This window comes from Gopherus evgoodei, chromosome 7 (assembly GCF_007399415.2).
Source record: "Gopherus evgoodei ecotype Sinaloan lineage chromosome 7, rGopEvg1_v1.p, whole genome shotgun sequence".
Taxonomy (NCBI): domain Eukaryota; kingdom Metazoa; phylum Chordata; order Testudines; family Testudinidae; genus Gopherus; species Gopherus evgoodei.
Window position 1 is genome coordinate 96459732 of NC_044328.1, and position 27987 is coordinate 96487718.

Consider the following 27987-nt stretch of genomic DNA (forward strand, 5'->3'; position numbering starts at 1 on the left):
AGGGGAACTTTTGCCTTCTTCTTTATGTTTGGGGGCTTTTCCTCCCCAGTTTGATCCTCAGAGTTTTACTTTCAAGCCCAGCTAAGTATCTCAAATGATCCTGGCTAACGAATCAAAGTAATTGTTCCCTCACCTTCTCAGAGGACAGAGCCTTCTTTTAAACAATGAATGGGATTTGTTTGTTTTCAAAAGATTCTATCTGATGGATTCTTTGGCAGGGATGGGAAAAAACAGGGCTGGATTAAAGCACAGGCTCACTGCAGGCCAATGCCGAGGGCCCCTGCTCCTGGACTGATGTGATCACATCAGAATCTCAATGTCATTTTAAAAAAGATAAGTTCTCAGCCCCCATAGTGGTGAAAACAGTTTGAAAATATGACCCAAGTGTAATGATGCAGTGATGCTTGCCTGAGCCTGCAGGCAGCCTGAAACAATAGCTCTGAGAGGTGTGAACAGAGTATTAACTCTTACGAGCCACTCTGGAGAGTCCCACCAATACAATGCAGCAAATGATTGCATATACTGGAGAGGAAGAATGCAGCAGGCCTGGCCCACCTACCCATCCAAGCAGGTAAGTCCTGGGGTGCCCCTCTCCTCCCAACCCTGCCTTTCTGGGGGAGAGCACAAAGCCCTGCTGCTCCCAAGAAGGGGGAATTGCCATTCCTAAGGTACAGAAGGTGATTCCATGCTACCGCCCTTGTCAGTCTGAGAGGGACAGGGAACCTCTGCCGCTCTGTGTGTGTGTGTGGAGATGGGGGCGGGGGTGGGCTCAGACAGGGCCACAGGAGTCAGGGGCATGGTGACCTGTGCTGTGGTATGCCTAAGGTCCCAGATTGTCTTCATTCCCCTCTCCCCACCCCACAAAAAAAAATATTCAGATTTGTTTTGTTTTGTTTTCCCCCAGTCATTCACTAAATGATGCTTGAAAAGTCAGGTGTATTATTGTTAAATATATGAAGAAAATCCTTGCTCACGTTTGCCTGAACCAGCTGTGTTAGCAAATATTAGGGTTCTGTGAGACATTCGGAAACACTCAACATCTCTGCCTTTCACATTTTGTTTCACTTTCACTAAATTTCATTGGGTTTTGCTCACACATAGATGCAGCTGTGAAACCTTCAGAGGCAGTGGGATCTAGTGGGCAGAGAATGGGACTGGGAACCTGGGACTGCTGGCTTGCTTTGCCACTCACTCAGTGTGTGGCCTGGAGCAAGTTACTTAACCCTTCTGTGTTTCCATTTCCCCTTCAGTAAAAGGTGGATAATTAGTGACCAACCCACATGAGGGGAAGGGCAACAGAATGTATTAGGTGCTATCGAAGTACTAACTGTCATCAGCAGTACCTTGTATAACAACATCAAACCCTTCCAGTCGCTCTACAAATACCTCAGTGGTAAAGAGATAAATGGACTGAGGGCAGCTGGTGTTTATGAAAACCTTGAAAATGTTTTTTTCTGCAGCCATATGCCACCTGAACTGTTCTCTCCATGAACATTTACAGTTCTTTTGGGTGAATGGTAACAATATCATTTGAGTTTTATTCAATCGTCTATATAGACACACTAAGACTCCTCGATAGAGGGTTTTGGTTTTTTTTTTAAATGTGCACTTAATTTTGATTTCAATGTTGCCTGTTAAAGCAATGTATGGTTATAATGTTACTGCTTAATTTAGCCCCTGAACCGAAATCTGCTGACCAGATGCAGTACCAATGGAGTCTTTATAAACTCAGACTGCTTACACCAAGAAAACACTTAAATAGTAGCAAAATATATAATTAGGCAAGAACGCTGGGGTTTAAAATATCACCCTGTCCGTTTTCCCATTGTCACATGTAGATCATATGTATAAATTTAACTTTCACAAAATTTGTCATGTAATTTATCCTGATTGATGCGCCTACAAGGTGCTGTAACTGCAAACCAACAAGATGCACTTACTTCTTTTAAATGTCCGTATTTTCAAAAGTCTTGTTTTCATTAAGCATTTCAATGTGAACTTTAATATATGTGCTTCTAACAGAGAAGCAGATTTCAATGATGTTTTTTAAGGGTAATAGTCAGCAGCAGTATTTTAAAGTAACATTTGTATTACATTGCTAAAGAGCTGCATACCCTTCTTGAGCCCTGCATGACTATGTGGTTTATCTTTCTATGAGTGTTAGTACTTACCTGCTCTCTCTCGCGCATGCACGCACACACACACACACCACGCACGCACACACACATGCACACGCACGCAGGCTGCTTTTTCATATTATTAAAATCTCGCTTCCAGAATATAGTAAACTTGATGTACTGGTCTCAAAAATCCTTTCCTTTCAACGCAGAGTTTAGCATGCTTGCCATTAAAACTTAAGATCATGACCTCATCTGTATCTAACTGAGGGGTTCTTTACTGACAGCTTCTCTGATAGTCATTTCATTCTACCTATCCCAGTTTCATGGTACACTGCATAAAGTTCTATTTTTAAATTAAATATATGATTTGGGATTTGGCTAATCATGGTTTTGGCTCCACTGCTGTGCTTGTTAAAATCTTTTTCCTTTACTAAATAAAAGTGTAATATGTTTGGGTTCAATCTGAATAAAATCAGCTTAATCTGTTTATCTAATCTCAAGTGTCTAATGTGTTTATTCTAATCTACTTATTCCTATCTAATTTAATCAAATCTATCTCTTCACCCTTGTCTGTCTAGCCAATCTAGTCTCTCTCTTTAATCTTGCCTACTTTATACAGACCAATCTAGCAATATAGGCCCCCCCGGAAGCATGCAAACACTGAGTAAATGTATATACCAGAGCAGTTCCCTTGACTTCAGTGGGACTAACTAGAAGTGTATAATTAAGCACATACATAAATACTTTCAGAATCGGGGTCATACCCATAGAGATTAATTTGTTTTCTCTCACCATAATCAGAATCTTTAAACAGGCATCTAAGTGGTCCTGGTCATCATAGTCTTCAATGTCAATACTGTTTTTTTGTGCTCTTCTTCAGTAAGTGCTTGCCTGCATTTTTGTTGTTACTGCTCCCGGTTTTTTTTTGAGATTTGGGCTGAGATAGAGTATTTTTAGCTTGGTTGGTACTCCATGAAGTCTGCAGGCAAGAGTCAGAAGACTGGGAGATTTGCCATTGATAACATTCCTTGGATTGCTTCCTGTGTGCTGGAGATGCAGGTGGCTGACTGAGGGAAAACAATTAACAAAATAAAGGGCTTTAAGCTAATTACCAAATCAACAACATGAAATAAACAGTATGCACTGTAAATACAGCTCAATTTGCTTTCAGGATAATGGCCTCACCACTGTGTAGGTGTTTATTATGGGAATAAAGTTATACCAAGTATAACCCATCAAGCATAAGAAGTTAAAAGGGAAACAGAGGATTTGAAACTAAAATTCAGGAAATCTTCCAAAATTTAAGTTACGTGAATACTTTTTCACAAGTCATATTTGGGCGAGTGAGGAGAGTAACCAAGTGACTCTTCCCACAACAAAAGCTGGTAACCCAAGGACAATATAATCAACACAGTCATGACTTCAGTACCCGTTTTAGAAGAGAATGATGATGAGTTACATATTAACTTGGATGAGCCAAGCTTGGATGAGCCAGCTCCAAGGTGCGTCGGCCAAGACCTAACAGTAAATGAGGGGCAACACCTAATAGTCAAAAGAAATAAACAGGAGACTTTCTACAAAATCTTTCTTGGCTAGATCCTCAGCTGGTGAAAATCAGAGTAGGTCTACTGAAGTCAAAGACCTTAAGCCAGTTTTACTATCCGAGGATATGGCACTCTGTTCTTATTCTGAACTGACTCACTGATGTCTTCCACTGTGATCAAATGACCATCCCTCAAACACTGTGTCCACTCATGGAGGATAGGTCCATCAGTGACTATAGTCGGGATGGGGCAGGGATGGTGTCCCTAGCCTCTGTTTGCCAGAAGCTGGATATGGGCGACAGGGGATGGGATCACTTGATGATTACCTGTTCTGTTCCTTCCCTCTGGGGCACCTGGCATTGGCCACTGTTAGAAGACGGGATACTGGGCTAGATGGACTTTTGGTCTGACCCAGTATGGCTGTTCTTTATGTTACAGTGTTGCTTAGAGTTTTGCAAATTTGCCAAATTCATCACAAGTAAACTAATGGCATGTATTTTATTTCCTCTTCTATAAGTGGAGCAGAGAAGCGGAACAAAAAATTAGGGTTAAAATATTCAAAAGCGGCTTCAGTGACTTGAGAGCCTAAGTCTTATTTTCAAACGAGACTTATGAGTCTATGCTTCATGGCAAGTCAACAGGATTCAGTGAGCGCCTAAGTCACTGACGTGCTTTTGAAAATTTCACCCTTAATCTCAAACAAGATAACAAAAAAGGTTTGCCCATCATTGCTGATGCAACCTTCTTTCATTTTCATTCACTACCACCCCACCAAAGAAAGGAAACCTAAGCATTTGAATCTATCCAACGAAAGAACTGCATTCCAGCATCTCCTACACAAATGCACACACAAGGCTGGACACCGTTAGATCTTGAAGGTCACAAGTGCAGTATGACAGGTTTAGGGGACCCTGCAGCTGCAGCTCTGTGAACAGTGAAAATTCTGTTCTACACTGTAAGGCTCGGATCCTATGTTCAGAGCTGATATTTTGCACTAGAACATAAAACATATGGCTTCTCATTTGTGGTGTGTGTTTGTTTAGACATTCTGGTTCTTTTTTAGGAGTAAAATTTGTTATTAGTGGTGTCTGAATTTTCTTTTTTTTTTTAATTAGATAAAATATTGGCCCAATCTAAAAGCCTCATGCTCCTGGAGATGAGTTCCTAGGCCTTGAGCCAGCAAGACAGTTAAGCATATTAACAGGATTTCCATCACTGCAGAACGTGTACATTTCAGGTATTTGGGTGTTGGTTGATAAAAATCTATTCTCAGATAACTGCACTGGCGTGGGTTTTATAACAACAACTAAATACTTGTAAATAGCCCTTTTCCCTGACCACCACCCCTCAGGGTGCTCAGGGTACTGTTCAAACTACATTCTGCAATGATACAGTTAGATACAGATCACAGTCACAAAATACATGACCTTAAAATTACACAGGTAACACCCAAAGTAAGGGCTTTTTATAGATTTCTACCATAACCAAGCAATTTAAATACTTTTTTTAAAAGATCAGTGATAACCCTTTTGCTGCAGTTCACAAACAGTACTGACAATCCAGCACAGGCTGGATGGCCTAGGTGACCTTTTCCAGCTTACTCCCCCACATCCCAACATATGCTCCTGGAACAGAAGTCAGGCTCTACTGGGAAGGAAGGCCTTCCTTACACTAGAGTACCGCCTGAAAGGACTGCTATATCAGGAGATCAGAGCTACTTCGAAAAGAGCTGAGGTGAGAATAAGGTGGGATCTAAGTACTTCCAGACAGAGGGTAAAATGAGATGTTTCAGTTAGAGGGGAAAGCGATGGACTATTAACCCTGAGTGCTCACAGGACTAAGAAGCAAATTTCCTTGTCCTCTAACTCTGTTGGCCTAGAAACCCGTTCACTACACCTTTGCAAATAAATTGCAGTCACTCAAGGGTCTATTCTCCATCCATATTGAATACCTCATTAGCATCAAAGGGAGTTAGTTATACCCCTATATTTAGAGAGGACTCGATCCTCTCCTTCCCCAGGGAGGAACAGAAACTGCTTAAAGATGTAAAGACAATCCCAACTCCATAAATTGGAGGAATTTTATAGCAAGGTCAAAGGAGCCCAACTTTTTGTGACTACTGTATGAGATGCCCTCTCACATCTCTTTACTCTCTTCCTTGTGGTCCAAGCAGAAGAACAGGACTTCAGGAAACAGAATAAGCTGCTAGACTTTGTGTCTTATCCCAACAGAGACGAAGAATAGGATAAGTTGAGAGGCAGAAGAAAGATTCAGGAAAGTGGGAATATGACTAGAGTTATGCATTTATTACTGGTTTTGCATTATTACTGGTGTCTAATGGACAGAATAGCCAGGAACAGTTATGCACCAGTATACACAGACTGATGAATACAACCTGCAAAAGAATTTGAGAAAATGTAGACCTACACTATCCCTGACAGATATTCATAGCTGTCAAAATGCAATCAGGCTCAGAGAGATGTTAAACAAGATGATTAATATTTCACCAGAAAAATGTAGCTTTTGTAAAAGTTTTATTCCTGCAGTGGTAGGTTGATGTCAAAGGGTATGTAAAAATTCTAGAAAAGTGGTAAGCTAAAAAACGAAGTGTTCTACATAGCACATAGGTTTAATGAGGGAAGAAAAACAGGTTCCCTAGAATGCCAAAGAAAATTAATCTCTTCAGACAGTACAAAAAAGCAATTTCTGAAAAGGCAGGTACTCAATACTTACAACTCTTTAAAGCTCAGGCAAACAAAGTGCAAAAACCACTGACAAAATGAAGTTGTGTGTGGTTTTTTTTAAACCGCTATTCAATAGAAACCACTAATACCGAACATTTCCTGAGCAAATTAGCAACAACATGTCACATTCTCCTATTCAATGCTAACTTAATCCCCTTTAAAGGTTTTTAGGATTCCAGACATAGTAACATGAACACATTCAGCAAGTTTCTTGAAACTAGTCACAATCAGAAATAATCCTAAAAATGAGTTAAGCCAGTTTTAGCAGCTAGTGAATCAATGAAAAAGAACATCAAGACATTTATTTGGTGAAGAACACTTTAATCCTCCCATTATCATGTCAAACACCTTCGTTATCTGTCTGTTGCATTCATATTGTACACAAAATCTAAAAAAATTAACATATTTTCTTCATATTTTGCTCAGCAGTTTGTCTCAAAAACTAGACTCTCAAAACAGTGGAAACAGACCATCAAAAACTGTCCACCAAATTGGAGAATTAGAGAGGAATTGCCTAAAGCAACACAAGCTTTAACAAATAAATTGTGGAATCTGATCAAAACCAGCAATTCTCAAAGTTAAACCACAAACTCAACATGTGTGTAAAAACCTCTTAAAGAGACAGACAGTTAAATATAAGGCAAAGTGTTTCTCATTAGGCCATGTTCTTGCAGATATGCATTGTCATTTTTGTTCTGCTTTCTAAGCCAGACAAAATGTAGAACAAGAAACAGAAAGCAATTATTAACCTTTGGAAAGCCATGTTCTCTTTCTATAACCTTAGAAATTTTTTTAAATACCATTTATAAAAGTAAACTTTCTGTTAGTTAAAAACAATGAAGACACCCACCTTGAAAATGATAAGAAAATGGGAACAGAGAACCTTGCAGACAATTGTACCAGCCCCCAAACTGGATGGAGCTACTAAAATATACAGCAATGTGCAGAACTAGTCGCTGCTTTGTCACTGAGCATATCCTGTTCACTTTTTGTTCCGCTTGTATTAAAGGAGAGGATTTGGGAGGGTTAGCGAAAAGGATATTTTTGTGCAATTTACTGGAATAAATTAATGCCTTTTTGCAAGTGGTTTTGCATTTTTGTAACTTCCTCTGCTGTATTTTTTTTCCTTTCCCCTTTAAAAGATACTTTACTAGTGCGTGAAAAAGTTGTCACCCTTGAGACCAGAGGGGGAATTAGCTTACTTCAATAATTGTTCACTGTGTAGTAAGCATCTGGTGATTTTCAGCTGCTTACATCTCAGCAACCGAAAGAGGTACTGCACTGAAAACTGTCAGCTCACACAGAATCTTGATCTGTAAAACATAGTAAAATTTAGTAAAACTTGGTTCAGCCATTGCACACTCCACATGCAAAGGAAACGTTCAAACTGACAAAAGGGTATCAATACAGTAGGTGTAACATCATAGCTCATTAAAACGATATAGATGGGGGAAATCTCACACAAAATAAGAGATTTTAAGTTCCAAAGTTAGCCCAACCTACTGTGGGCACAGCTGTGGCCCAGAGTCTGATCCAACTCCCACTGGATCAGTGGATCAAGACCAGTTTGACTAAGTAATGGTTTGTGGAGTGTCCAAGAAAAGCGTTTCCACTTTAGCTGATTGGTGAGGAAGAAAAACCAAAACCATAGAAAGATGGGAATTATTAATACGTGGTAGGGAAACCAAACAGTACCGCATTTGCATTGTAGTACATGTGTATATTCGGGAGTTTTTCCTATTTAAAAAAATGTTTATATATATTTAATAAAAAAAATGAGTGATTATGAAATGAAATATAATAATTTCATTATGCAGGAGCTTTTTTCACTCAAGCTTATACCCACACTACCAAAACCCAATTGTTTATGTAAGATCCAAAAGTGATACAACATGTTCCCATGAAGCTACAACACACAATATAGTAATTCATGCAGAATTTAGTTATTATGGCATTTTAGACTTAGATTTCAGAAGCCATAAAGGCTATGAATGCACTGGATACAGTGCCTGGTACAAGGGGAGGAAAAATGAGAGGGCTAACTCCTGTTCTGTTATTGAATGGCTCTGTGACCCATTGAAGTCAATGGAATAGCACCAATGATTATTGTAACTTTCCCAAACGTTTGTTTGATACATTGCAAACAAGCAGCCAGCCTCATTATCTGTCATACACCCAATGTAACAAAAATGGCTGAACCAAATTTTAATAATTCTTATGTTTTATAGACTCTATTCTGCTGTCATATCCCACTACAAACACAGTTGTAAGCAAGTCTAGTAACATTATGCCCCCCTCAGTAAGATGTATTTAATAATTTTGAGAAACTTAAGTGTAAATATGAAAAGAAAACTAAACTACATCTGTTAGGTGAAAATGGAATTAATAAAAGTTGTTCTCTAATCCGATGAAGAATTCTGATGTAGCATTTAGATAGGGAGATGGCGCTGAGGGGAAGAGAAAGAAAAGAAGTTACAGGTTAAAAGGTGTATATTTATTACTAATTGTAAAGGAATTAGAGATGGATCCAAACCAAGCTCTGGGAACGTGCAGACCAGGAATCAGATCCAAAATTTGTGACTCAGATCCATCTCTTAGGACTTGCCTTTTGAAAGGTGGTTACTCAACTCTGCAAAAACAGTCTTTAGCGGATGGTAAGCAGTAATTGCCTCCACCTAGGCAAAAGCAGCAATTAGCTAAAACTAGGTCTGGTCTCCAAGAGATACCAGCCTTCTCTAATCTAGGCTTCCTCCCTCTTCCCCTTAATACCCCCTTTTTCCCCTCTCCCCCCACTGAAAAAACAGACCTTGTGTACACACGGTCCTGGCATTTTTACACCTGTGTAGCCCCGCTTTGAGCCTTGTCTACAGTAGTAGTTCCACCACTGCCAGCTGCAAATTTAGTTTGGGTCAGTCAAGTGACAAGGTTTCCCCCAAAACACTGCAAAGATGTCTCTGAGTTTAAATGATACAGGTATCCCAGCAAGAGTAACTTCCAAAGAGCTGTTCTGTATCACAGAGTTCATTTCCCATGTCTCACACAGCTGTCTGAATGGCAGAGTAACAGTCACGTCATGAACTCCTGCAGGGTAAAAACTCCTTTAGCTCCACACGTCTCCCTCCTTCAGGTTTATCTGCACCTCTGCTGCCTTCCTTGGCACTCTACACTTCAATCCCATCCCATCACAAAGCAAACCAGTTTTCTTTTAAACTCACTGATACTATTTGCCGCTACAGTTTCACTTGGCAACTTATTCCATATGTTCACTACTGAGTGTGAAGCATCTCTGTTGGAATTCTCTGCATTGCTCTTAATTTCCAGCGTTTCTTAATGGATAGATAGTATCTTCTTCTAGTATCTTTGGAACCTCCTCTGGAAAGAGCTCATTCCACTTTACCAAGGCCCTTTCATAACTGTAAGCTGCAGTTTAGAAACTCTGTCAAGAAAAATTAAACACCCAGTGGAAGGAAGGAGAGAGTAACACCTCCACCTTCTGAGCTCCATGCTCCCTCCCAGCTCTCCCATAACCTCCGTGTAGTGTTCAACCATATTTACTCCAGACGTGGATCCTGAGACAACATGGAATCCACAGGAAGGCTGGAGAGAGACCAGCTGCTGCAAACCGACAGTGATGCAGCCGAAGGGTTTCCCAATGATCCAGCCTGACAGCTGACATTTCCAACCTAGGTGTGCCAGCTCTGGGAAGATACTTTGTGCTTACAAAATATTGTGGTTAGTGTCTGTCATACACAACTATTAAGCTTTGTGACTGGTGAAGAGGATGAAACCTGTTTTGAATAACTTACAAAAATTCATTGCTTCATCTGTAAAATGGGGCTAAGGATACTGTGCGCCTTTGTAAATCACATCGAGATCTGCTGCTCCTAAGTGCTACTAATAAATTGGTCCTCTAATAGAAGTGAAGCAACAGGTACTCAGTACAGTCTGGAATACACACTGGGGCAGTCTCTTAAGACTGGAGATTGCCTACCAAGGGTGGCCTCTGGACCAGGTTTCACTCTGTTAATTACATCATCTTCATCAAGTCTGCCTTGAATGACAATGTTCAGGGTTTTTTTCTGTGTAGCCAGGACGTTTAAGGTCTCTGTATCCCTGTTAACCACAACTGTTAAGTATCCTTGAATCTTAACTACTTATTTTGATTTGCTTTCTTTCCCAGGGTCAGTAAATCCTGTTTACTGAATGAAGCCATCTAGGCTAACAGCTTCCTGGATTCTCCCATACTAAGAACTGGATTGTACACACCTTTTAAGCAGGCATAAACTCCCACTGATTTCAGAAGACATTGACTGAATAAGCTGTGCAGGACTGTTCTCTAACCACCTTAAGGCTTTTACAGGAAAGCACTCCACTTATCGTGCACTCCTTGGTTTTGGTACGTTCTCCCAGAATTGTATATTTACATTTATTTACATTATTATTTGTGTTACCGTAGAACCTAGATGCCCCAGAGCTCCATTGTGCTAGGCACTGCACAAACACAACCCTTGCAGTGAAGGGTTAATAGACAACCCTTGCAGTGAAGACCTTACGGTCTAAGCAGACAAGACAGACAAAAGACAGAGAAAGGAATCATCATCATCCCCACTTTACAGATGGGAAATGGAGGCACGGAGAAATTAAATGACTTGACCAAAGTAACAATGGGAGTCTGTGACAGAGCCAGGCACTGAAACCAGGTCACCTCAGTTCTAGTCCAGTGCCTATACAAAAAGAACTACAAAGCCTTTTAAAGAATTATTTTTAAAAATTTGTGCAAGTCTCCAAATCACTATCACAACACAGTGGTACGGTTAATAATTACAAATACATGGTCATTTTAAAATAAAACATTAGTAAAGCTGTTCTCTCTTTATGTCCCTAACATTGAGTCCAAGTTCTGTTTCTCTGCTGAAAACGTCAGACGATGTCAGTACCACCTAAACAGAACATATTCCTGCAGGGTGCTAGGCATTCCCAGATATTTTTATTATTTATACGGCACCCCAGGTCCTTCACCTAGGTTTTAGGCCCTAGGCAGCATGGCCTTTTACAGACATAGGCTTTGCTGAACGGAAGTTAGAAATCAAGGGCCAAAGTTTGCTCTCGTTACTCAGTGGGATTGCAATTGTGAGTGAGATAAGTAAGGCTGGACCCAGATTAGATGTATGATCATACAGATGATGGGAGAGAAGAGAAAGCAAGAAGGGAAAATTGTTCTGACATGTACATGGGAGGTATTTGTTTTGTTCTTTTTAAAGGACAAGAGGAAGTGGACTATGCCAGGGTGGACTGAAGAGATGGGCCCCCTCCTGATGTCAGTGGGCCGGAGACCCAGAGCCTTTATCTGCACAAGCAGGCTCAGTGGGGCTGAAATCTGATGAACAGGGCTGCTCTGCAGGGGAGCCAAAGCAGGGAGGACCCACACAGGTAGGACACACACAGAAGATCACTATGGTGAATTTCTGTGGTTTCCATTAGAGGAGAAATACAGCCTGGCCAGGACCATGGATTCACTGGGGAGCAGGCACAACACTTTGCATCAGCTACTTCACCTCAAAATCACTAGTAGTCGTGGTTCTCCTGCAAGGCACTATTCTGAGAGTTGTTCCTTGGGCTGAGCTCACAGGGGACCAGATCAAGCAGGTATTAAGTATGTGAGCAGTCCCATTAATGTAAATGGGATTACTCACATGCTGTAATTAGGCATGCATTTAAATACCTTGCTGGACTAGGGGACAGATCAAATTTGCCTTGCATTGATTTGGGATATTTAACATGTATGTTTTAATTGAGATGGGCCTGAACTAAAGTCCCAGGTCCAAACAGCCCTTATGTCTGGGGTGTTTGTGATTTGGATCCAAATTTTGCAGCTCTAAAATATTTTCCTTTCCCGTTAATAGTTTCCAGTTTTGGGTTTAACACTACAGTGTTAAAAGTCTCACAGCATTTCTCACTATTAGCCAGACTGCAAAGATTTTGGTATCACGTTTGATTTTGGTATCACACTTATAATAGCCTCTGCTAAAACATTTCCAGTACACATATAGTCTTGTAGATGAGCAAGGCCCCAAACTGATCCACGAAGACCCATATTATGCTTAATGTCCTCTAGAGAAATTACTTCTTACAGCCATTTTCTGCTTCTTGAATTTTTTCTTCTTCCAAACAGCCAATAATCAGGACTGTGTGGACAGCAGCAAGCATTATAAAATGAATGCAAGTTGATTGGTGCATAAATTAATGTTGTTCTCAAGCTGCATTAACTGAGCTGTCTCCTTTAGAATGAATCATCTACTTTATTGTTATTTGTTCGGTGGACTTTCAGCATTTATAGCTGGGAATGCCTCTAATTTTATAATAATACCACCAGGACCTTTTCCACCTGCTCACCTCCAAGGCATGGGACACAGAAGGAGCTAGTTTACTGGAGAAAAAGTGATTACTAAATTGCAAAATCCCTGTGTTAGTTGCACACATGAAACAGAGCATTATTTTGCTTTAAGAGAGGGATCATCAGCCAGCTGTGCCTACCTGTTGGTGTTATACTCTAAACCCCCAACTTCCTTGCTCGCCTGCAAAAGATCTAGAATTCCTGCCGAACTTCCACTCTCTTTCTTCACTTTGGAGTTGCGACCTGGCTTTGCCTCTGTGTCAATGTGAAGCGAATCTTCATCTGATGACTCATCACTCTGTCAAAGCAAGTAAAAAGGCTCAAAAAAATGGTAACAAGCTACATTAGTCAGCAAGCTGTCAAATAGTTTTCATCCCTCAAAAACTTGAGGACAAAACTGTTACTTTGCTTTCACTATAAAAGTTAGGGGCACGGTTTGAACGGGTCTCCTGATGGCTTTGTTGTTATATTATCTTTTCAGAGTCAATTCAATGCTTCTGAGGAGTGCCAGATTTATGGAAGTCCCCTATTTATCTATCATCTAGGCAACAGCAGTGCAAGCTTCCCCATGCTACCTTTCCAATGTGCCTCACTCTTCTTCTGAAGGCATCCCTGCCCCCAAGTTAGAGAGTGTTCTTTCTTCAGGCCTATCCAGTGCTTTGTGTTACTGCTAAGACCACCAAGAAAGGATGCCAATTTCTACTGGTTTTGTATTACGAACATTTGTGCTCTAGCATCTGCACTGAGACGTCATCTCATTTCACATCAGTCAGGCAGACACATCAAATGGGAATGAGAGCTGGGAGAAATTTTTTCAATCAAACAGTAAATTTGCCCAAAAATGCAGCTTTGGGGCAACCAAAACTATTTATGAATTCAAGCTGAATTCAGCCAATGGTTTGGGGCGAATAAAAAATGAGGATTTTTTTTAAAGTCAAAATGGGTCATTTGTACATTTCATTTTGAAAAAATTCAGTTTCAGTTTTAAATTAAACAATTTTTTTCCAGTTCAAACACTGAACCAAAAAAAATCAATTATTCGCTCAGTTCTAATGGTAACAATTTTGAGTCACTACTGGACTGTAACCATGAATGAATGTACAAGTGAGAAGTTCTGATTGCCCTTAAAGTTCATTGAGCCATCATGTCTCCCCAAACACAGATAAAGAAGTCTACACTATTCATGAAATCTGAATGTCTTGGATATATACAGTTTATGTCAACAGTCTACCTTGCTTCTTGCAAGTGATTCAAATCATACAATAGGCCTGCAAATTGTCCCCTATTTAACTCTAAGCATGTGCTCTAATGTTATCCTGACTAGGAATGGACCCATGCATCTGCTTAAGAGCTTTCCTGAACTCTGACCATAAACAGTCCCACCGCAGCCAGTGAGAGTGCTCAAGCACTTTAACATTAAGCATGTACCTAAGTGTCCTGCTGAATTGGGGGCATTATAGATGTGAGAGAGATGACAAGGAAAGAAAATCCCTCATATATACTCAGTAAATAAAGCCCTTAGTTATCATGTAATAGGCATCATGGGCATCCTGTAATATAAAACACCAGCTGTGCTAACACGCTGCTCACATTACTTTAAGATTCACTTGTTGAAAGTACTGTGTAGAAATGCATTAATGCTGACCAGTGCCCAAAGAAAATGAAAAAGTAGTGAACTCATTTACTGCCACAGGCCAGGAAAGAGTCCTGGAACAGAGCCCAGGTCCGTAGAACAGAGCCAGCAATGTAGTGCCAGTGTGAGCACTGCCGAGCGGGTCCCACTCACCCTCCAGAGAAGGACATGATTCTTCATGCTCTGTCTCCTTCTCTAGTTACCTGCTTACAAAGCTGTCCATCATTCCTGGTCATGTCTCTGTTTTGTATTACTTCCCTTTTCCCAGTGAAAGGGAAGGAAAATGACAACATTTTGTTCCTGTAAAGTTATTTCCTATTCATTTCTTTGTCTTTTCTTCTCCCCAACCAGCTCTGTCCCTAACCTCCCTGAAAACTTTCCAGCACCCTAATTTTCCCACAGTCTTCATTTCCTGAAGTGCAGGTACCATGAGTCTGGATAAGGAAGAATGGACAGGACTATCCTTGCAGTCCACTAACTCTGCTTCTTTATTGTCCAGAGGAATTGCTGTGAGTGACACATGCCATCCTCCTTCCCCACACAGACCGAGCATGCATCTGCCACACCTGGGCCAGTCTATCATGAGACAGGTGCCCAACCCTGCCACCACTGGAAGACAGTGGGAGTTCCTGGTGTCCTGTGGCAAGAGAATTGAGCCATACACTTCATTTGGGTGGAGAGGTGTCTAACAATAAAATTCTGCAGAATGCTTAACAGGTCCATGACTCCATTTACATTCCCCACTGCAGTGGACAATATATGAGCAATCAAACAATAGTAACAACTGACTCCGATCTGCTACAATATATTAATGCAATCCACCGCAGAAACAGCAGGTCACCTCTAGTTAGCGAAATGAAAAGACATTACAGTTGGATACAAAGTAAATAAATAAATAAATAAATTGGAGATATACCAATCTCCTAGAACTGGAAGGGACCTTGAAAGATCATTGAGTCCAGCCCCCTGCCTTCACTAGCAGGACCAATTTTTGTCCCTGATCCCTAAGTGGCCCCCTCAAGGACTGAACTCACACCCCTGGGTTTAGCAGGCCAATGCTCAAACCACTGAGCTATCCCTCCCCCCAGAAATCTACAAGTTTTTAGTACATTAAGGGTCTGATCCTCATTTACAGTAAGACCCTTTTACACCACTCTGGCAGCATGAAGTGGCTTTAGAGTGGCTGCAAATGTAATTCAATGACTATTTCATTGAGGCTACTCAATACTCACATGTGTTTGGCTGGATCAAGGTCAGAGGACTCAGCACCACATAGGATCAAGCCCTTAATGTATTTCTAAATGTGTGTAATGGCACACAGATACAACAGGGAAAGGTACGATAATAATAGAATACCTTATACAATACTGATTCCACCTTTGGCTTCTTAACTGGTGTGTGTTGTAGCGCTTCTTTTTTATCTGATAAAACTGAAAAAAAAAAAAAACAGTTAAAGTTGAGACAGACCTTTCACTAACTCCAGAAACAACCTGTACAGCCTCAGAATACAATTTAAGTCCATTGTATTTATTTTAAATCTTGTGCTGCAAGTAATCTATACATGTTCTTTATTTACTGTAAAGTTTATAATAACTTTAAAAAGTAGTTCTGAAGAATTGGATACAATTTAATTGCACAAATATAGACAAAACAGGATGAAGTCTTACAAGGTAAATCTCTCTTCGTAGTGTTTTTCTTTCTTCTAATTGGAAATTCATCAATTTTCAGTTCGCCATCATCTGATACGTACTCATATTCATCTCGCACAGGTTTTGTTTTATCTTCTTTAAAATTTTGCAGCGACCCAAACACACCAGGATTCAACTGGGTTTTGACTCCCTTGGAACTATAGAGACAAATATTATAAAATCCAAAATGATAACATTTTCACACAGAAAATGTATCAAGGAGACACACAGCCACATATCAAGGTAACATTTCTTATACATGTAGGGAATCAGAGCATGGTAGTTTTAAAGATAGAGTGGCAGTTCACATTGGTTTGCATGTGTATTGTTTTGCACAGGTTTCACAGGACCAGATCCTCAACTAGTGCAAATTGGAGTTGCTCCATTGACTTCAAATGAGCACTACGTTGAGCTTTGTTGGTTTGTCAATTGAGCTTTATTGGTTTCTACCTGCTAAGGATCTAGACCATAATACAATCAATATACATGCAATACCCACATATTACATGAAATCCTTGCATTCCATTTTTAGTTGATTTACGTAGAATGTGCCCATCCTAATCTCCAGGGAGACGTGCATACAGTATAAAATAAAAACTCAAACTGACAAGAAGTCAACTCAGAAAAATATCCCTCCAGCCTGCAATTAAAGCTTAGTCCAGTTAAGACACCATCCTCAAGCATCTGCCAGAGTGAACAGATAAACCTTTCAAATTGCCATTATGGCCAATACATTTGGGCTTTGTCAGATCAAATTCTAGAGATGAGAGTGCTCTGCCTGGATTGGGAATAGAGCAACTAACAAGCACTGCGATGTTATCTCCATTAGCAAGCATGCCAGTTTCTTTCAGCTGTTGAGATGGAGATGGTAGTCTCTAGGGCAGGAGCAAGACAAGCACTTCCTCATAATCGATAAATGTTGATGGAGCCAGTGGGAGTTGCAGGTGGCCAGGACTGCTCAGGATTTGACTCATTGACCACAGTGGAATTTTTCCCCAATATTGATGCCAATAGAACAGTAGCAGCCAGAACATCTGGTTGAGTGTCCCAACCACACCTACCACTGACTCATTCTCATTTCAATCAATAGGCCTGCAATAAAATGAACTGTGGAGGAGGAAGAGACAAAAGAGGAAAAGAAAGGGAGATGAGGAGGACAAAGCAAGAGGAGAGAAGAAGAGAAGGGCACCTAGTCAACTACAAATGGCACACAGGGATAGATCACAGTGCAGAATCAGGCAGAATGTGTCCCTATAAGGAGCATATACAGTGTGTTCAGAAACAGATCCAGAAGGCCTGGATAGCTCCAGTGAAATGCTGCACTGACTACCAATTGAAGTATTTTTTTTAAATGTATATTATTTATTCAGTGATCCAGGTCTCATTTAATCAGGTAAATATTAGAACCATGCCAGAAAATAGGGGATTTTTTCTTTTATGACTGAAAAAAGTGGGATTAAAATGAGCGTTAATGAAAAAATCCTGGTGTTTTAGCCTACGGCAAGTTTTTACATCTAAGATATAAACCACCAGTAATAGAGATTTATAATTCTAACATTCTAACTAGAGAACCAGTGTAAAACAATACATACACAAAATAATCTGAACTGCTACTATCTCTGTAAAACCACTAATAGGGATATGATTTCATAACTAAGAAATATTTCAAGCATATTGTAAACAGAATTTACTTACGGTACTTAAAAATAATAAATACATAAGCACAATTTTTACTTTTGAACATAAGGACAAGTTTGTCACCTCCCTGTCTAAACCCCCCCCATCCACATAGTATATTTATCCTTTATAATTCAATGTGTATTGCCATATTTTTACTTACCCGAGCAGTTTCTTGTTAGAGAAAGAAAATGTAAATTTATTGTCCTTATTTCCTGATAAAGGTGTCTTTTCCAATTTGTGTTCCTCTTCCATTTTTAGTAATGAATCTGGTTTACTGTTCTGCAAATCATGAAAACAGCAACAAAACTAGGTTAATGTGTTACCAATATTTTTAGATTTCTAAGCAAATTCTGGTATTTATTACTAAATAATTAGGATACACAGAATGTGTATGCATATGCTCACACACAGAAATGTAGATATATAAATGGTTTAGTTTTCACCTCAGTTAGGCCCAATTCAGGAAAGCATCCCTGTTGATGATAGCACTTAAGTACACATTTAACTTTAAACTTATGCTTAAGTCCCTTTGAAGACAATGGTTGCTAAGCATATGCCTAAAGATGAGCATGTGCTTAAGTGCTATCCTAAATGGGGATGGTCTTAAGCATGAGCTTAAGTGCATTCCAGCATCAGGCCTTTATCCAGGTGCTCTTCCCAGTGGAGTCTATCAGAACTGTACCCATACAACTAAGGGCAAAACTAAGCATTGGGTCACCTTCTTTCCTTTCTTCTTCCCTTCTCCCTTGACCTTTGGAGTTTTGGGTGGTTTGGGGGTTTTCACAGCTTTTGGAATCTTTCTTTTCAGAACTTTTTCTACAGGTGGTGGAGGGAGAGTCACTGGTACAGGTGATGGCACTTCCTGCTTCTCCACAGGACAGATTTCCTCTGCTTTCACGTTGGCACTCATTTCTTCTTGCAAAGAAGCATATGCTTAAATTTTCAACATTTCCTTGGTTTCATTTTTTGGGAAGTGGTTTTAACCACACCTTGACATGTGAAAAATCCAACGTATGTACTTGTTCCCCCTTACTAATAGATTGCAGACTAATAGCAGTAGAGGATGTTACGGAATCAAAGCCATCACAATCAAGTTCATTTCATTGCACCAGTTCTTTTAATCCAAACAGTTCCTTGGGATTACCCACTGGCAGAAGCTCTCTTTGTGGCAGAATGATATTGCCCTCCATTGTCAATATTTTGAACTTGTTACATAGAAGAAACTTGGAAACTGGGATCTGCCTGGATCCAGTGAGTCAAGAGCAACAGGGAACAATCCTTATTTTGGCTCCCTCAAGCAGCAAATCTCTCTCCGAGACCTGCTCATTTAGAGAATGCACTTTTACATCACACCTCTAACAACTTAGCAGTTACAGGCACCCTTTTTTTAAAGGATGGGATACGATAATACTTCCTTTTCCCTCTGGAAGGGATTGGCCCCTTAATCTACAATAGAAGCAATAATTATTACATTACATGTTTTATATTTCTGGATTTAACATCAAATCAGTTAGAATTTTGTTTTTTTTTTAAATACAACCCTTGCTCTCTTCTAAACTGTATGGCCACTATGCTCAACTGGTGTCTATTAAAATACATTACCACCACCAGTCATCATCTGGTGATCTGGCTCAACGAGAGCAGCTTCTTTGCTGACAATAGGAAGACATAGTTATTCTCTCTTTTTTATGTATTTTTGGCAGGCATGTGTGTGTTAGGGATGGGGTGGTAAGTAAACCACAGTTTTGTTTCATTTTAAGGAATGATTAATCCTTTCTCATAAGAAGCCTGCAGAATGCTCTGAAATTAAGACTGCAGCTATTACAGAATGAATGCATTCTTTGTGTTGCTCCAAAATAGTCTGGAGTAAGATTATTGCACTCCAAGAGTGAATTCAACCTACATTATGTATCTCAGGAGCCTGTCTCAATGAGGCAAACTTTTAAATGTATAGGGTCTGATCTGGATCTCTCTCACTCTGGTCTGACACCATTGTGAGTCTACTGATTTCACTGGAGTTACTGCGGATTTAAACTGGTGTAATTCAGATCAGAATCATGACTTCAGAGTAGAAGCAGGATTATTCAGTGCTGTCTACAATTACTGTCTGACTGAAAATCTCTCTTTAATTTTCCATAATTATTCTAACGTCTTTCCAAAATTTGGGGGGGGGGGGGCTGATTCTCTGTGTGCTTACACCTGTGTAAATCAAGAGCAACACCAAAGCACTCAGAGGAGTTACACTTTGTGAAACCAATGAGCAAATCTGGGATTAGGCCCTATATTTGCATATTGTTTGTACTATACTCTGCTAGAAGATACACTGCTTCTTCCCCAATTTCTAGTGTTTCCCATTGCTGTGTGCCACTGTAGTCCAGAGTGGCAGCACAAGTTAACAACAGACTTTACCTTATATTTCCATTTGGCTTCCGTTTTGCTCTTATTGTGCTCTCGAATTTCAAATTTCTCCACCTCATTTTGCTTATTAACAACTTCCTTATTGGGAACACTTAAAACATTCTTTGCAGCCTGTAAAAAAAATCACCACATACTCCTAAGCAGGAAGGAGATGAGCTCCAATTTTCCCAAGTTAATTATCTCCCCCTTTATAAACATAGAGCTGAATCGTCTGGAAGACAGAAATATTTTACACACACACACACACAAAATCACACTGACTGATTCTTTTTGACATAATAGCTGGAGATTCAATCAAACATTAATGCTCAGAGAAATTAGAAAATTAGTTTTGTTTCTCCCTTGCCACGGTCACTATAAAGAATGCTTTCATCTCCTACCTGTTGCTTCATAGGCAAGTTTCACAAACTGCATACAAACTACTTTTTAAAAGCCTTAATATTATTTCTTGTAGAACCAAATTTAAACAATTAAATGTAATGGGTGGCAACCTGGTTCCATTGCAAAACTCTCAATACATCGATGGAACCAGGATTTCAACCACTGTGTTTTAATTTTTCCTGCATAAGACTCCTGAACGTAAGTCTTACTTCATGCTACTGAAAAACTATTGAGAGTAGTTAGAACAATGTGACGCACCTTCCCCTTCTTTGGCGTTTCAATTTTTGTCAAAGCCTCTTTCGTGTGTGCCTCCAGCAGGTCCAGATTTGGAATGGCGGGTGGCGGGCTTTCCTTCACCTTCTTTCCTTTCTTCTTCCCTTCTCCCTTGACTTTTGGAGTTTTGGGCGGTTTGGGAGGTTTGGGGGGCTTGGGCGGTTTAGGGGGCTTGGGGGTTTTCACAGCTTTTGGAGCCTTTTTTTTCGGAACTTTTTCTACAGGTGGTGGAGGGGGAGTCACTGGTACAGGCGATGGCACCTCCTGCTTCTCCACAGGACAGATTTCCTCTACTTTCACGCTGGCACTCACTTCTGTTTTGTTAACTTTGAAAGCATTCTGTAGTTTGGCAGAGCATGGAAATACATTCAGTTCCAACTTCACGACAGTTAGTTATTCTGCAGCATCTTCCCTTCCTCATGGGAAATAAAACCCCAACACCTTCTTATAAAGATAAGGATGCTCATGCCCAGGCTGGACAGGAAACATAGGGGAATCCTCAGGGAGCCTACGGCTTTCCAGCATGCTCCTGCACTGTTCCCTCTCAGCTGCCAGTGCAGACGGTGTGGCCAGGTAAAAGGGATGAGGCTGGGGTTCCCTTACAACTAATTGATCCCCACATCCCAGAACAATCCCTGGGAGCTGCTGACAGCCAGCACAGATTACAGGTGCTTCAATCTCCACCAGAGGCTGGACTGGTACTCGGGGGACTCAGGAATGGTAGCACAAAGGTGCCATTAAAAAATATGCACCACACTAAGGACTCCAGTGGGGTGATCCACAGCCACTTTAGATAAACATACTAATTATCAGACTTATTTGTAAAGCTGCATTTGATTTTCTAAAGTATCGGGATGCTTGTCCCATACAAGACTATACTTCCATAAGCAGAAAGGCTGGTTTCATATCAAAGAAGCTAATATTAATTAACTGCACCTTAAGATGCAGAGAGTCAATATTTCCTTAGTTTGGTCTCTGGGTTTTATTTTTCCTTTTCTTTTATCCAGAGAATTCCAATATGGAAAAAAAAAAACTTGTGAAATTAGACTGTCTTGTGTTTAAAATGCAAATCAGACATAACAGAATACATTTCAAATTAATTCAGATGCGATAAATGCAGCAGAACCATATTTCACACCCCCGGGTAAAATAAGCAGTAAAAAGATGCACAATTAAAATTAGCAGCTTCTGACTACTTAAAAAGAAATTATTTTCTGCTTAAGCTGCCATTCTGATTTTACGTAAAAAGGCATAAAAGGAAGAGCTAGATTTCAGTGTCAGTGACTTAAAGCAAGGGTAGGAAAGAGGTGGAGCAAACTAAATGTCAGTCTCAAAACACGACAGAGCATAATAGTGCATCTGTGATTAAGTATATGGGGCTATCTATTACTCTCGATCCACTGTAGGACTCCCACCAGTATCAATGGGTAGTGAGCATGTGTGTTAAGAGGCGTACTGTATATGGCCTATAGGTTCAGGTGCCACGTTGTTGTTATAATTATTATTATTAATCTTGTTTATTCCAGTAGTGGCTAGGGAGCAGTCGAGCTAGGCACTGTACAATCAGAGTAGCAGTAAACAGGCCCTGCCTCGAAGAGCTTACAATCTTAACAGAGAGTGCAGGTGAAGGTATGGGCAGAGGTGTAACATACGAGCAAAGTGATCAATAGGATGGTGGCAAACATCACATTAGGTCCCTGATTTGGGGGAGGGGAACTGGAGTGAGTTAGGTGGGGATTAGCTAAAGAGAACATGAAGGGAGAGGGGTGAACAGGACAAAGCAGATGTGAAGAGGAAGGGGAGGAAAGAGGAGAAGGAGGAGGAGCAGATGTGGACTGAGACTGAGGAAGAGACAGTGAGACAGGGTAAAAGGGGGTTTGGAGCAAACAGCCAATCAGCACAGGAGATAGAATGCCTTAACAACATCACTGTTCCTAAATTTCCCATTAATTTTCCTGTAATGAGAAAGGGATTCATTTATTTCAATAATTCTGCAGTTTATGCTGCAGTTTACGAAAAATGCATGATGTAGTTAATATTATGGAAAGAACACAAACCTCACTTAATCTTATTTCTTTGGCAAGGTCCTTGATAAGTTGTGCTGGTTTAAAATGTTCCGGGAGTTCGTCCTCATGGTCGGCTAGAGCCTAAAACAAAACACAGCCACCGTGCTGTTTTCACATCCTTAATATTCTTCTCACACACAATCAAAAGACTTGTCAACTGACCCATCTATATTTTTTTCTATTTGTTCAAAGCTAGTAACACAAACAACATTAGATGATTCTGTTCAACTAAGAGACAAATATGTTTTTACCCTGTCAGTGTGTTATTTCTGCTCCCTAAGGATAACTACTTATAAAATCAATAGTTCTTTTCAGACAGTGTGTGTGATTTTACAGCTGTAGCACTTCCTTGCTTTTCTCCCTCTGTGCCTTCTTTTGATAAGTTCATTTCCTACAGCTTCACCCGGAAGACAGCGTAGAGCACATCCCAGAAGAGTATCTTAATTGAGGATAATAGGTGAGTCCCTTGCTGCCAGAGTGGGTTGGTAGCTAATGAAATTTGCACTCACATGCCATGTTATAACATCTCAAGCTCTGGTGCCAATAACTGCACAAGACCACTATAAATTATTACTTGTTTGCACATCTTTTATCCTATTTCACACCTGCTTACCAGGTTGACCAGTGGTTCTCAACCAGGGGTTCACTTACCCCTGGTGATATGCAGGTCTTCCAGGGGGTACTCAACTCATCTAGATCAGTGTTTCTCAACTTGGGGGTTGCAGCCCTGGGGAGGTCACGGGACAGGTTCAGAGGGATCACAAGTGCAGGGCCGATATTCAGGGGTGGCAAGCAGGGCAATTCCCAGGGCCATGCACCACAGGGGGCCCCGTAAAGCTAAGTGCCATGCTTCAGCCCTGCTGTCTGGGGCTCAGGTTTCAGACAAGGCTGGCAAGTGAAAACCAGGCTCCGGTCTCACGCTGAAATGTAAGTACAATATTTATATTCCAATCAATTTATTTTATACTTATATGGTAAAAAAAAAATGAGAAAGTCAGCAATTTCTCAGTAACACTGAGCTGGGACACGTCTGTATTTTTAGGTCTGATTTTGTAAGCAAGTCGTTTTTAAGTGAGATGAAATCTAGGGGTACGCAAGACAAATCAGCTTCTCGGAAGGGGTACAGTAGTTTGGAAAGGTTGAGAGCCACTGAGATAGACAAATAAATAGGGTGACTTCCAAACCAGAGTCCGCTCTGATACCCAGAGGACATGGACTGCAGGATTCTAAGGACCAAAGTTTGAAATCAGCATTAACCACTCCTCCATTGCTGTCGGTTAATTGCATCAACTAAGGCACAGACATCTAATTGATCTAAAAACTCTATGTACAAACTTGTGCCCTCCGTTGCTCACGCCCTGCTAAAACAGAGCCCAGTGTCTGAAAATCTGACCCTACATCTGTCAATCCCTGCTGCAGGTTCCCTAATTGTGACCCTACAAGTATGTTGTGACGTACTTGGAAACTCAGCAGCTAATCTTAGGAGACATGGAACAAGTAAATCAATTCTATGTAGGAACAATTATGAAATGGTCACACCTTATATTAAGGTTCCAAATAGCTCATAAAGGATAAATCAATGAGTGAATGACAGCTTCATAAATTAATGAATTGTTATAGAATCCAACAGATCAAAGGGTGGCTTATTACCCTGGCTTAAAACCATTAATAACATCTATTGATATACTTATAACCACCTATACCAACATACTACTCATGGCTGTGACATGCTTATGACATCAATTCATCATTCATTAACCCTTTATAAACTATTTACAGATGGAAACAATATTAAGTGTGACCCATGAAATCATAACTGAACTTTAATGAGTCGCAGCAATATAAGTGAGGTGGAGGTGCTCTGACAATATGCATTCCTGATTACAATTCCTGTTGCTTTTCTTAGGTAGGAGCAAGAAGCCAAAGCAGAAGAAAACAAAAACTGACTGGAGCTAGAAATGCCATCTCTCTGGATTGACCCACTCTCTTCTCCTTTTCAGTTTGCATCTCTCTAAGTGTTTGTCCTTGTGGGCACCACCAGAACCTGGGCACAGCCTTCTCTCTCTCAGAAGAGGAGTGCCCTGCCCCCTGAAGTTCCCAACAGTTGAGAGAACTTCCACAGGCAGATGGGATCATTTGTAGTAGCCTCTTCAGAGACATTTGTAACTTCAATACAAGTTTCTATATTGCCAGGAGGCACCACTCATTCATAAACTCTCCTCCTGACAAGTTTGCAGTGTGGTAAATATCTTTAACTCCTACACTAAAAGAAGGTAGGTGTCAGGCCAGGTGTTTAGCTGGTGTAAATGAGAGTAGCACCATTGACTTCAATGGAGCTGCTCTGATTTCTGCCAACCAAGAAAAGATGTCAAGTAGTGTTCACATCGATGTATTTCTGACACTATCCTCAGGGGCTACACCAAGAAAAAAATGCATAAAATTCAAAACCAAAAGGAATTAGATTGAGTAAAAAAGAAGAAAACAGTGATTACTGGGATCACTCATAACGGGGCTCCCCTTTACAAAGGGTGTCCCTTAGAAACTAAGGGTCAGAAGACTGGTGATGGAATATGATGCCTTTTTCCCTCTATATACAGTTCAACTATATACCTGGTCAGTAGTTTATGAAAGTTATCTCCATTTGACATTTATAGGATGGCCTATGAGCAATGACTGGTGATCTTAGCTCTGCTCAGCAGACTTCATCGCAACACCATCAGCACAACTGACGCACAGTTGGCAGACTCATCAGAAAAGCCAAGGGCTGAATGGGCATGGAGACTGAACTAGCCTTGTACCTCTGCAAGTGGTTCCATTCAATCAGAACTGAGCTACACTGGATGAGCAGACTATACCATTTGATGAAACTTGCAGTGCTAATGCTTCTGTTGCTGCTGTTTTGTGATTAGACAGAGGAATTTTACCTCCTCACTAAAGCTCCTATCGTCTCACTGAACACTGGTGTAAATCAAGAGTAACTTCACAGAGGTCAGTTGAGCTACAACTGGTGTATTTGAGAGGAGATTCAGGCCTGCAAGATCTCAAATCTTTTGAAGTCGTCTCTAGCTCCAAGGCGTACAGCTAGTTGCCAATTTATCCTGGTTTTCAAGAAGCAGGGACAACTTCCCCTTTTCTGCACATACACCACTACCTCAATATAATGCCACCTGATATAACATGAATTTGGATATAACGCAGTAAAGCAGTGCTCCGGGTGGCGGGGGAAGCACATTCCGGTGGATCAAAGCAAGTTCAATATAACATGGTTTCACCTACTACGCGGTAAGATTTTTTGGCTCCCAAGGACAGCATTATATCGAGGTAGAGGTGTAATTATATGTCTGACTTTTTTGTACCTCAGGCTACTGCTCTGCTAATAATATGAGCCCCTATCTCCCTGTCTCCAAGAAACTAGGATTACTGATTTTGCTACATGGAAACTATTTTTGTTATTCAGTCCTCTTCTTTGTTCTTGCTACAACACAAACCAGTGAAACAGAATTTAAAAAAAAAAACAAAAACATTTTCCTACCTGTTTTTTAGTCCACGACCTGAAAGCACCATTAAGAATTTTTGCCCCTTGGACTAAATGAGAAGGAGGCTGCTGCCCAGCTTTGTGCAAACCTAAGCAAAGGAAATATTCAATAATATTCAACCATGGTGGCCAATTTTCTATTTAAAATTCTTTATTAAAAAATGTCTAGCTGTGCACTGAGGTGGGAGATGAGGGGGTGTTTGGAGCCAATAGGATGTACTCACTGAAACCAAATCATGGCTATAACTTCTATAGTAATAGGGTACGTATTTACTGTGCCATAATCCATTCCTCAACCAGCCTCGAGTCTGCTCTGTCCCTGTGCATTATGTCTCCATTTGAGTTTATAGCTGAAGTGAGTTGATTCCCAGTTAGCTCAAATTAGTACCAAGTTTGTATATGCTAGTCTGGACACTCCACAAACACTGGCCTTAGGACACAAATGTTTGTGGTTTACCTCAGTGCTCAGACTCCCACCGACTTTGGCAGACTTTAAATCAGGCCTTTACCTTGTGTGTCTGCTGCTCTCTTTTATTTCAGTTAGCATTAAATAATACTGTCAACAGTTCTGGTCACTCTGAAGAAAAAACCTGGTATCTAAAATACTTCATTAAAGAGAGCTGCCATGGATAAGATGTTTATAACATAACACACTGCTTCCATCAGCCAAACAATGTATCTGTTCTTCTGGAGATAGAAGGTACCCCAAATAATTCTGCTCATTATAGTTTGGTTCATAGCTTAGTCACAAGGAGACCCCATTGAAGCCCACATTAAGATGAAACTTTGGTCTTACTTTTTAAAATTATATCCATTTATTTCATTTATTTAAAAAAATCTCTGTGTTTCTCTCTCCAGATGATGCTGTGACAAGAAATTAAGATGAAGAACAAAATAATTACAGTAAATAAAACTTGTGTGGTGTGCGTGAGGTATCTATGTATATAAATGTGCCTGTTAACTTTGAAGCAATCCAGTTCAGCAGCTCTTGTGCTCCCAGAAAACTTTAGTATTCAGCATCTGTGAAGGTCACATTAACATTACCAAATGACCGGATTCTGCTGCCCTTACAACCAGGTAATTAGCACCTGGCTGCATAAGTAGTTCTATGAAAATCAGTGGAGCACTTGAGAAATGAGGCACTACTCAATCTACGGTTGGCAGAATTTGGCACTAATTTAGACAAATCATAGGGCATGACTGCAAATCTGGCACTCAGCCGCTCCAGAAAAGCGATACTACCTTACAATGTAGTTGCCCTGTGATACAACTGGTGGGACCTCAGCTCTGTCTTCAACTCTGCTAAACTGTTTAGAGGCTTTAGCATAAATAAGAGACAGAGATAAGCTCCTCTCTGCACTACAGAATGTAATAACGCCTTTAAATGATTTGGGGGGGAAATTACTGTATTATAAGATGGCGACCTGACATGGTTGTACTAGTACAGGGGTAGGCAACCTATGGCACACATCGAAGGTGGCACGCGAGATGATTTTCCAGTGGCACTCACA

General features: G+C 40.4%; 1 protein-coding gene across 1 annotated transcript in view; it reads right to left on the bottom strand.

The window, feature by feature from the left end:
* The window catches only part of PHF2 (PHD finger protein 2), a 143582-nt gene that overhangs the window by 11690 nt on the left and 103905 nt on the right, over positions 1 to 27987 (bottom strand). Inside the window, 12 exon segments of the mRNA XM_030570475.1 lie at positions 2857 to 2993; positions 2995 to 3123; positions 3125 to 3168; positions 3171 to 3187; positions 12943 to 13100; positions 15792 to 15865; positions 16103 to 16281; positions 17964 to 18082; positions 20213 to 20332; positions 20861 to 21214; positions 22933 to 23022; positions 26474 to 26565. Coding sequence (XP_030426335.1) covers positions 2857 to 2993; positions 2995 to 3123; positions 3125 to 3168; positions 3171 to 3187; positions 12943 to 13100; positions 15792 to 15865; positions 16103 to 16281; positions 17964 to 18082; positions 20213 to 20332; positions 20861 to 21214; positions 22933 to 23022; positions 26474 to 26565 — 1513 coding nt within the window.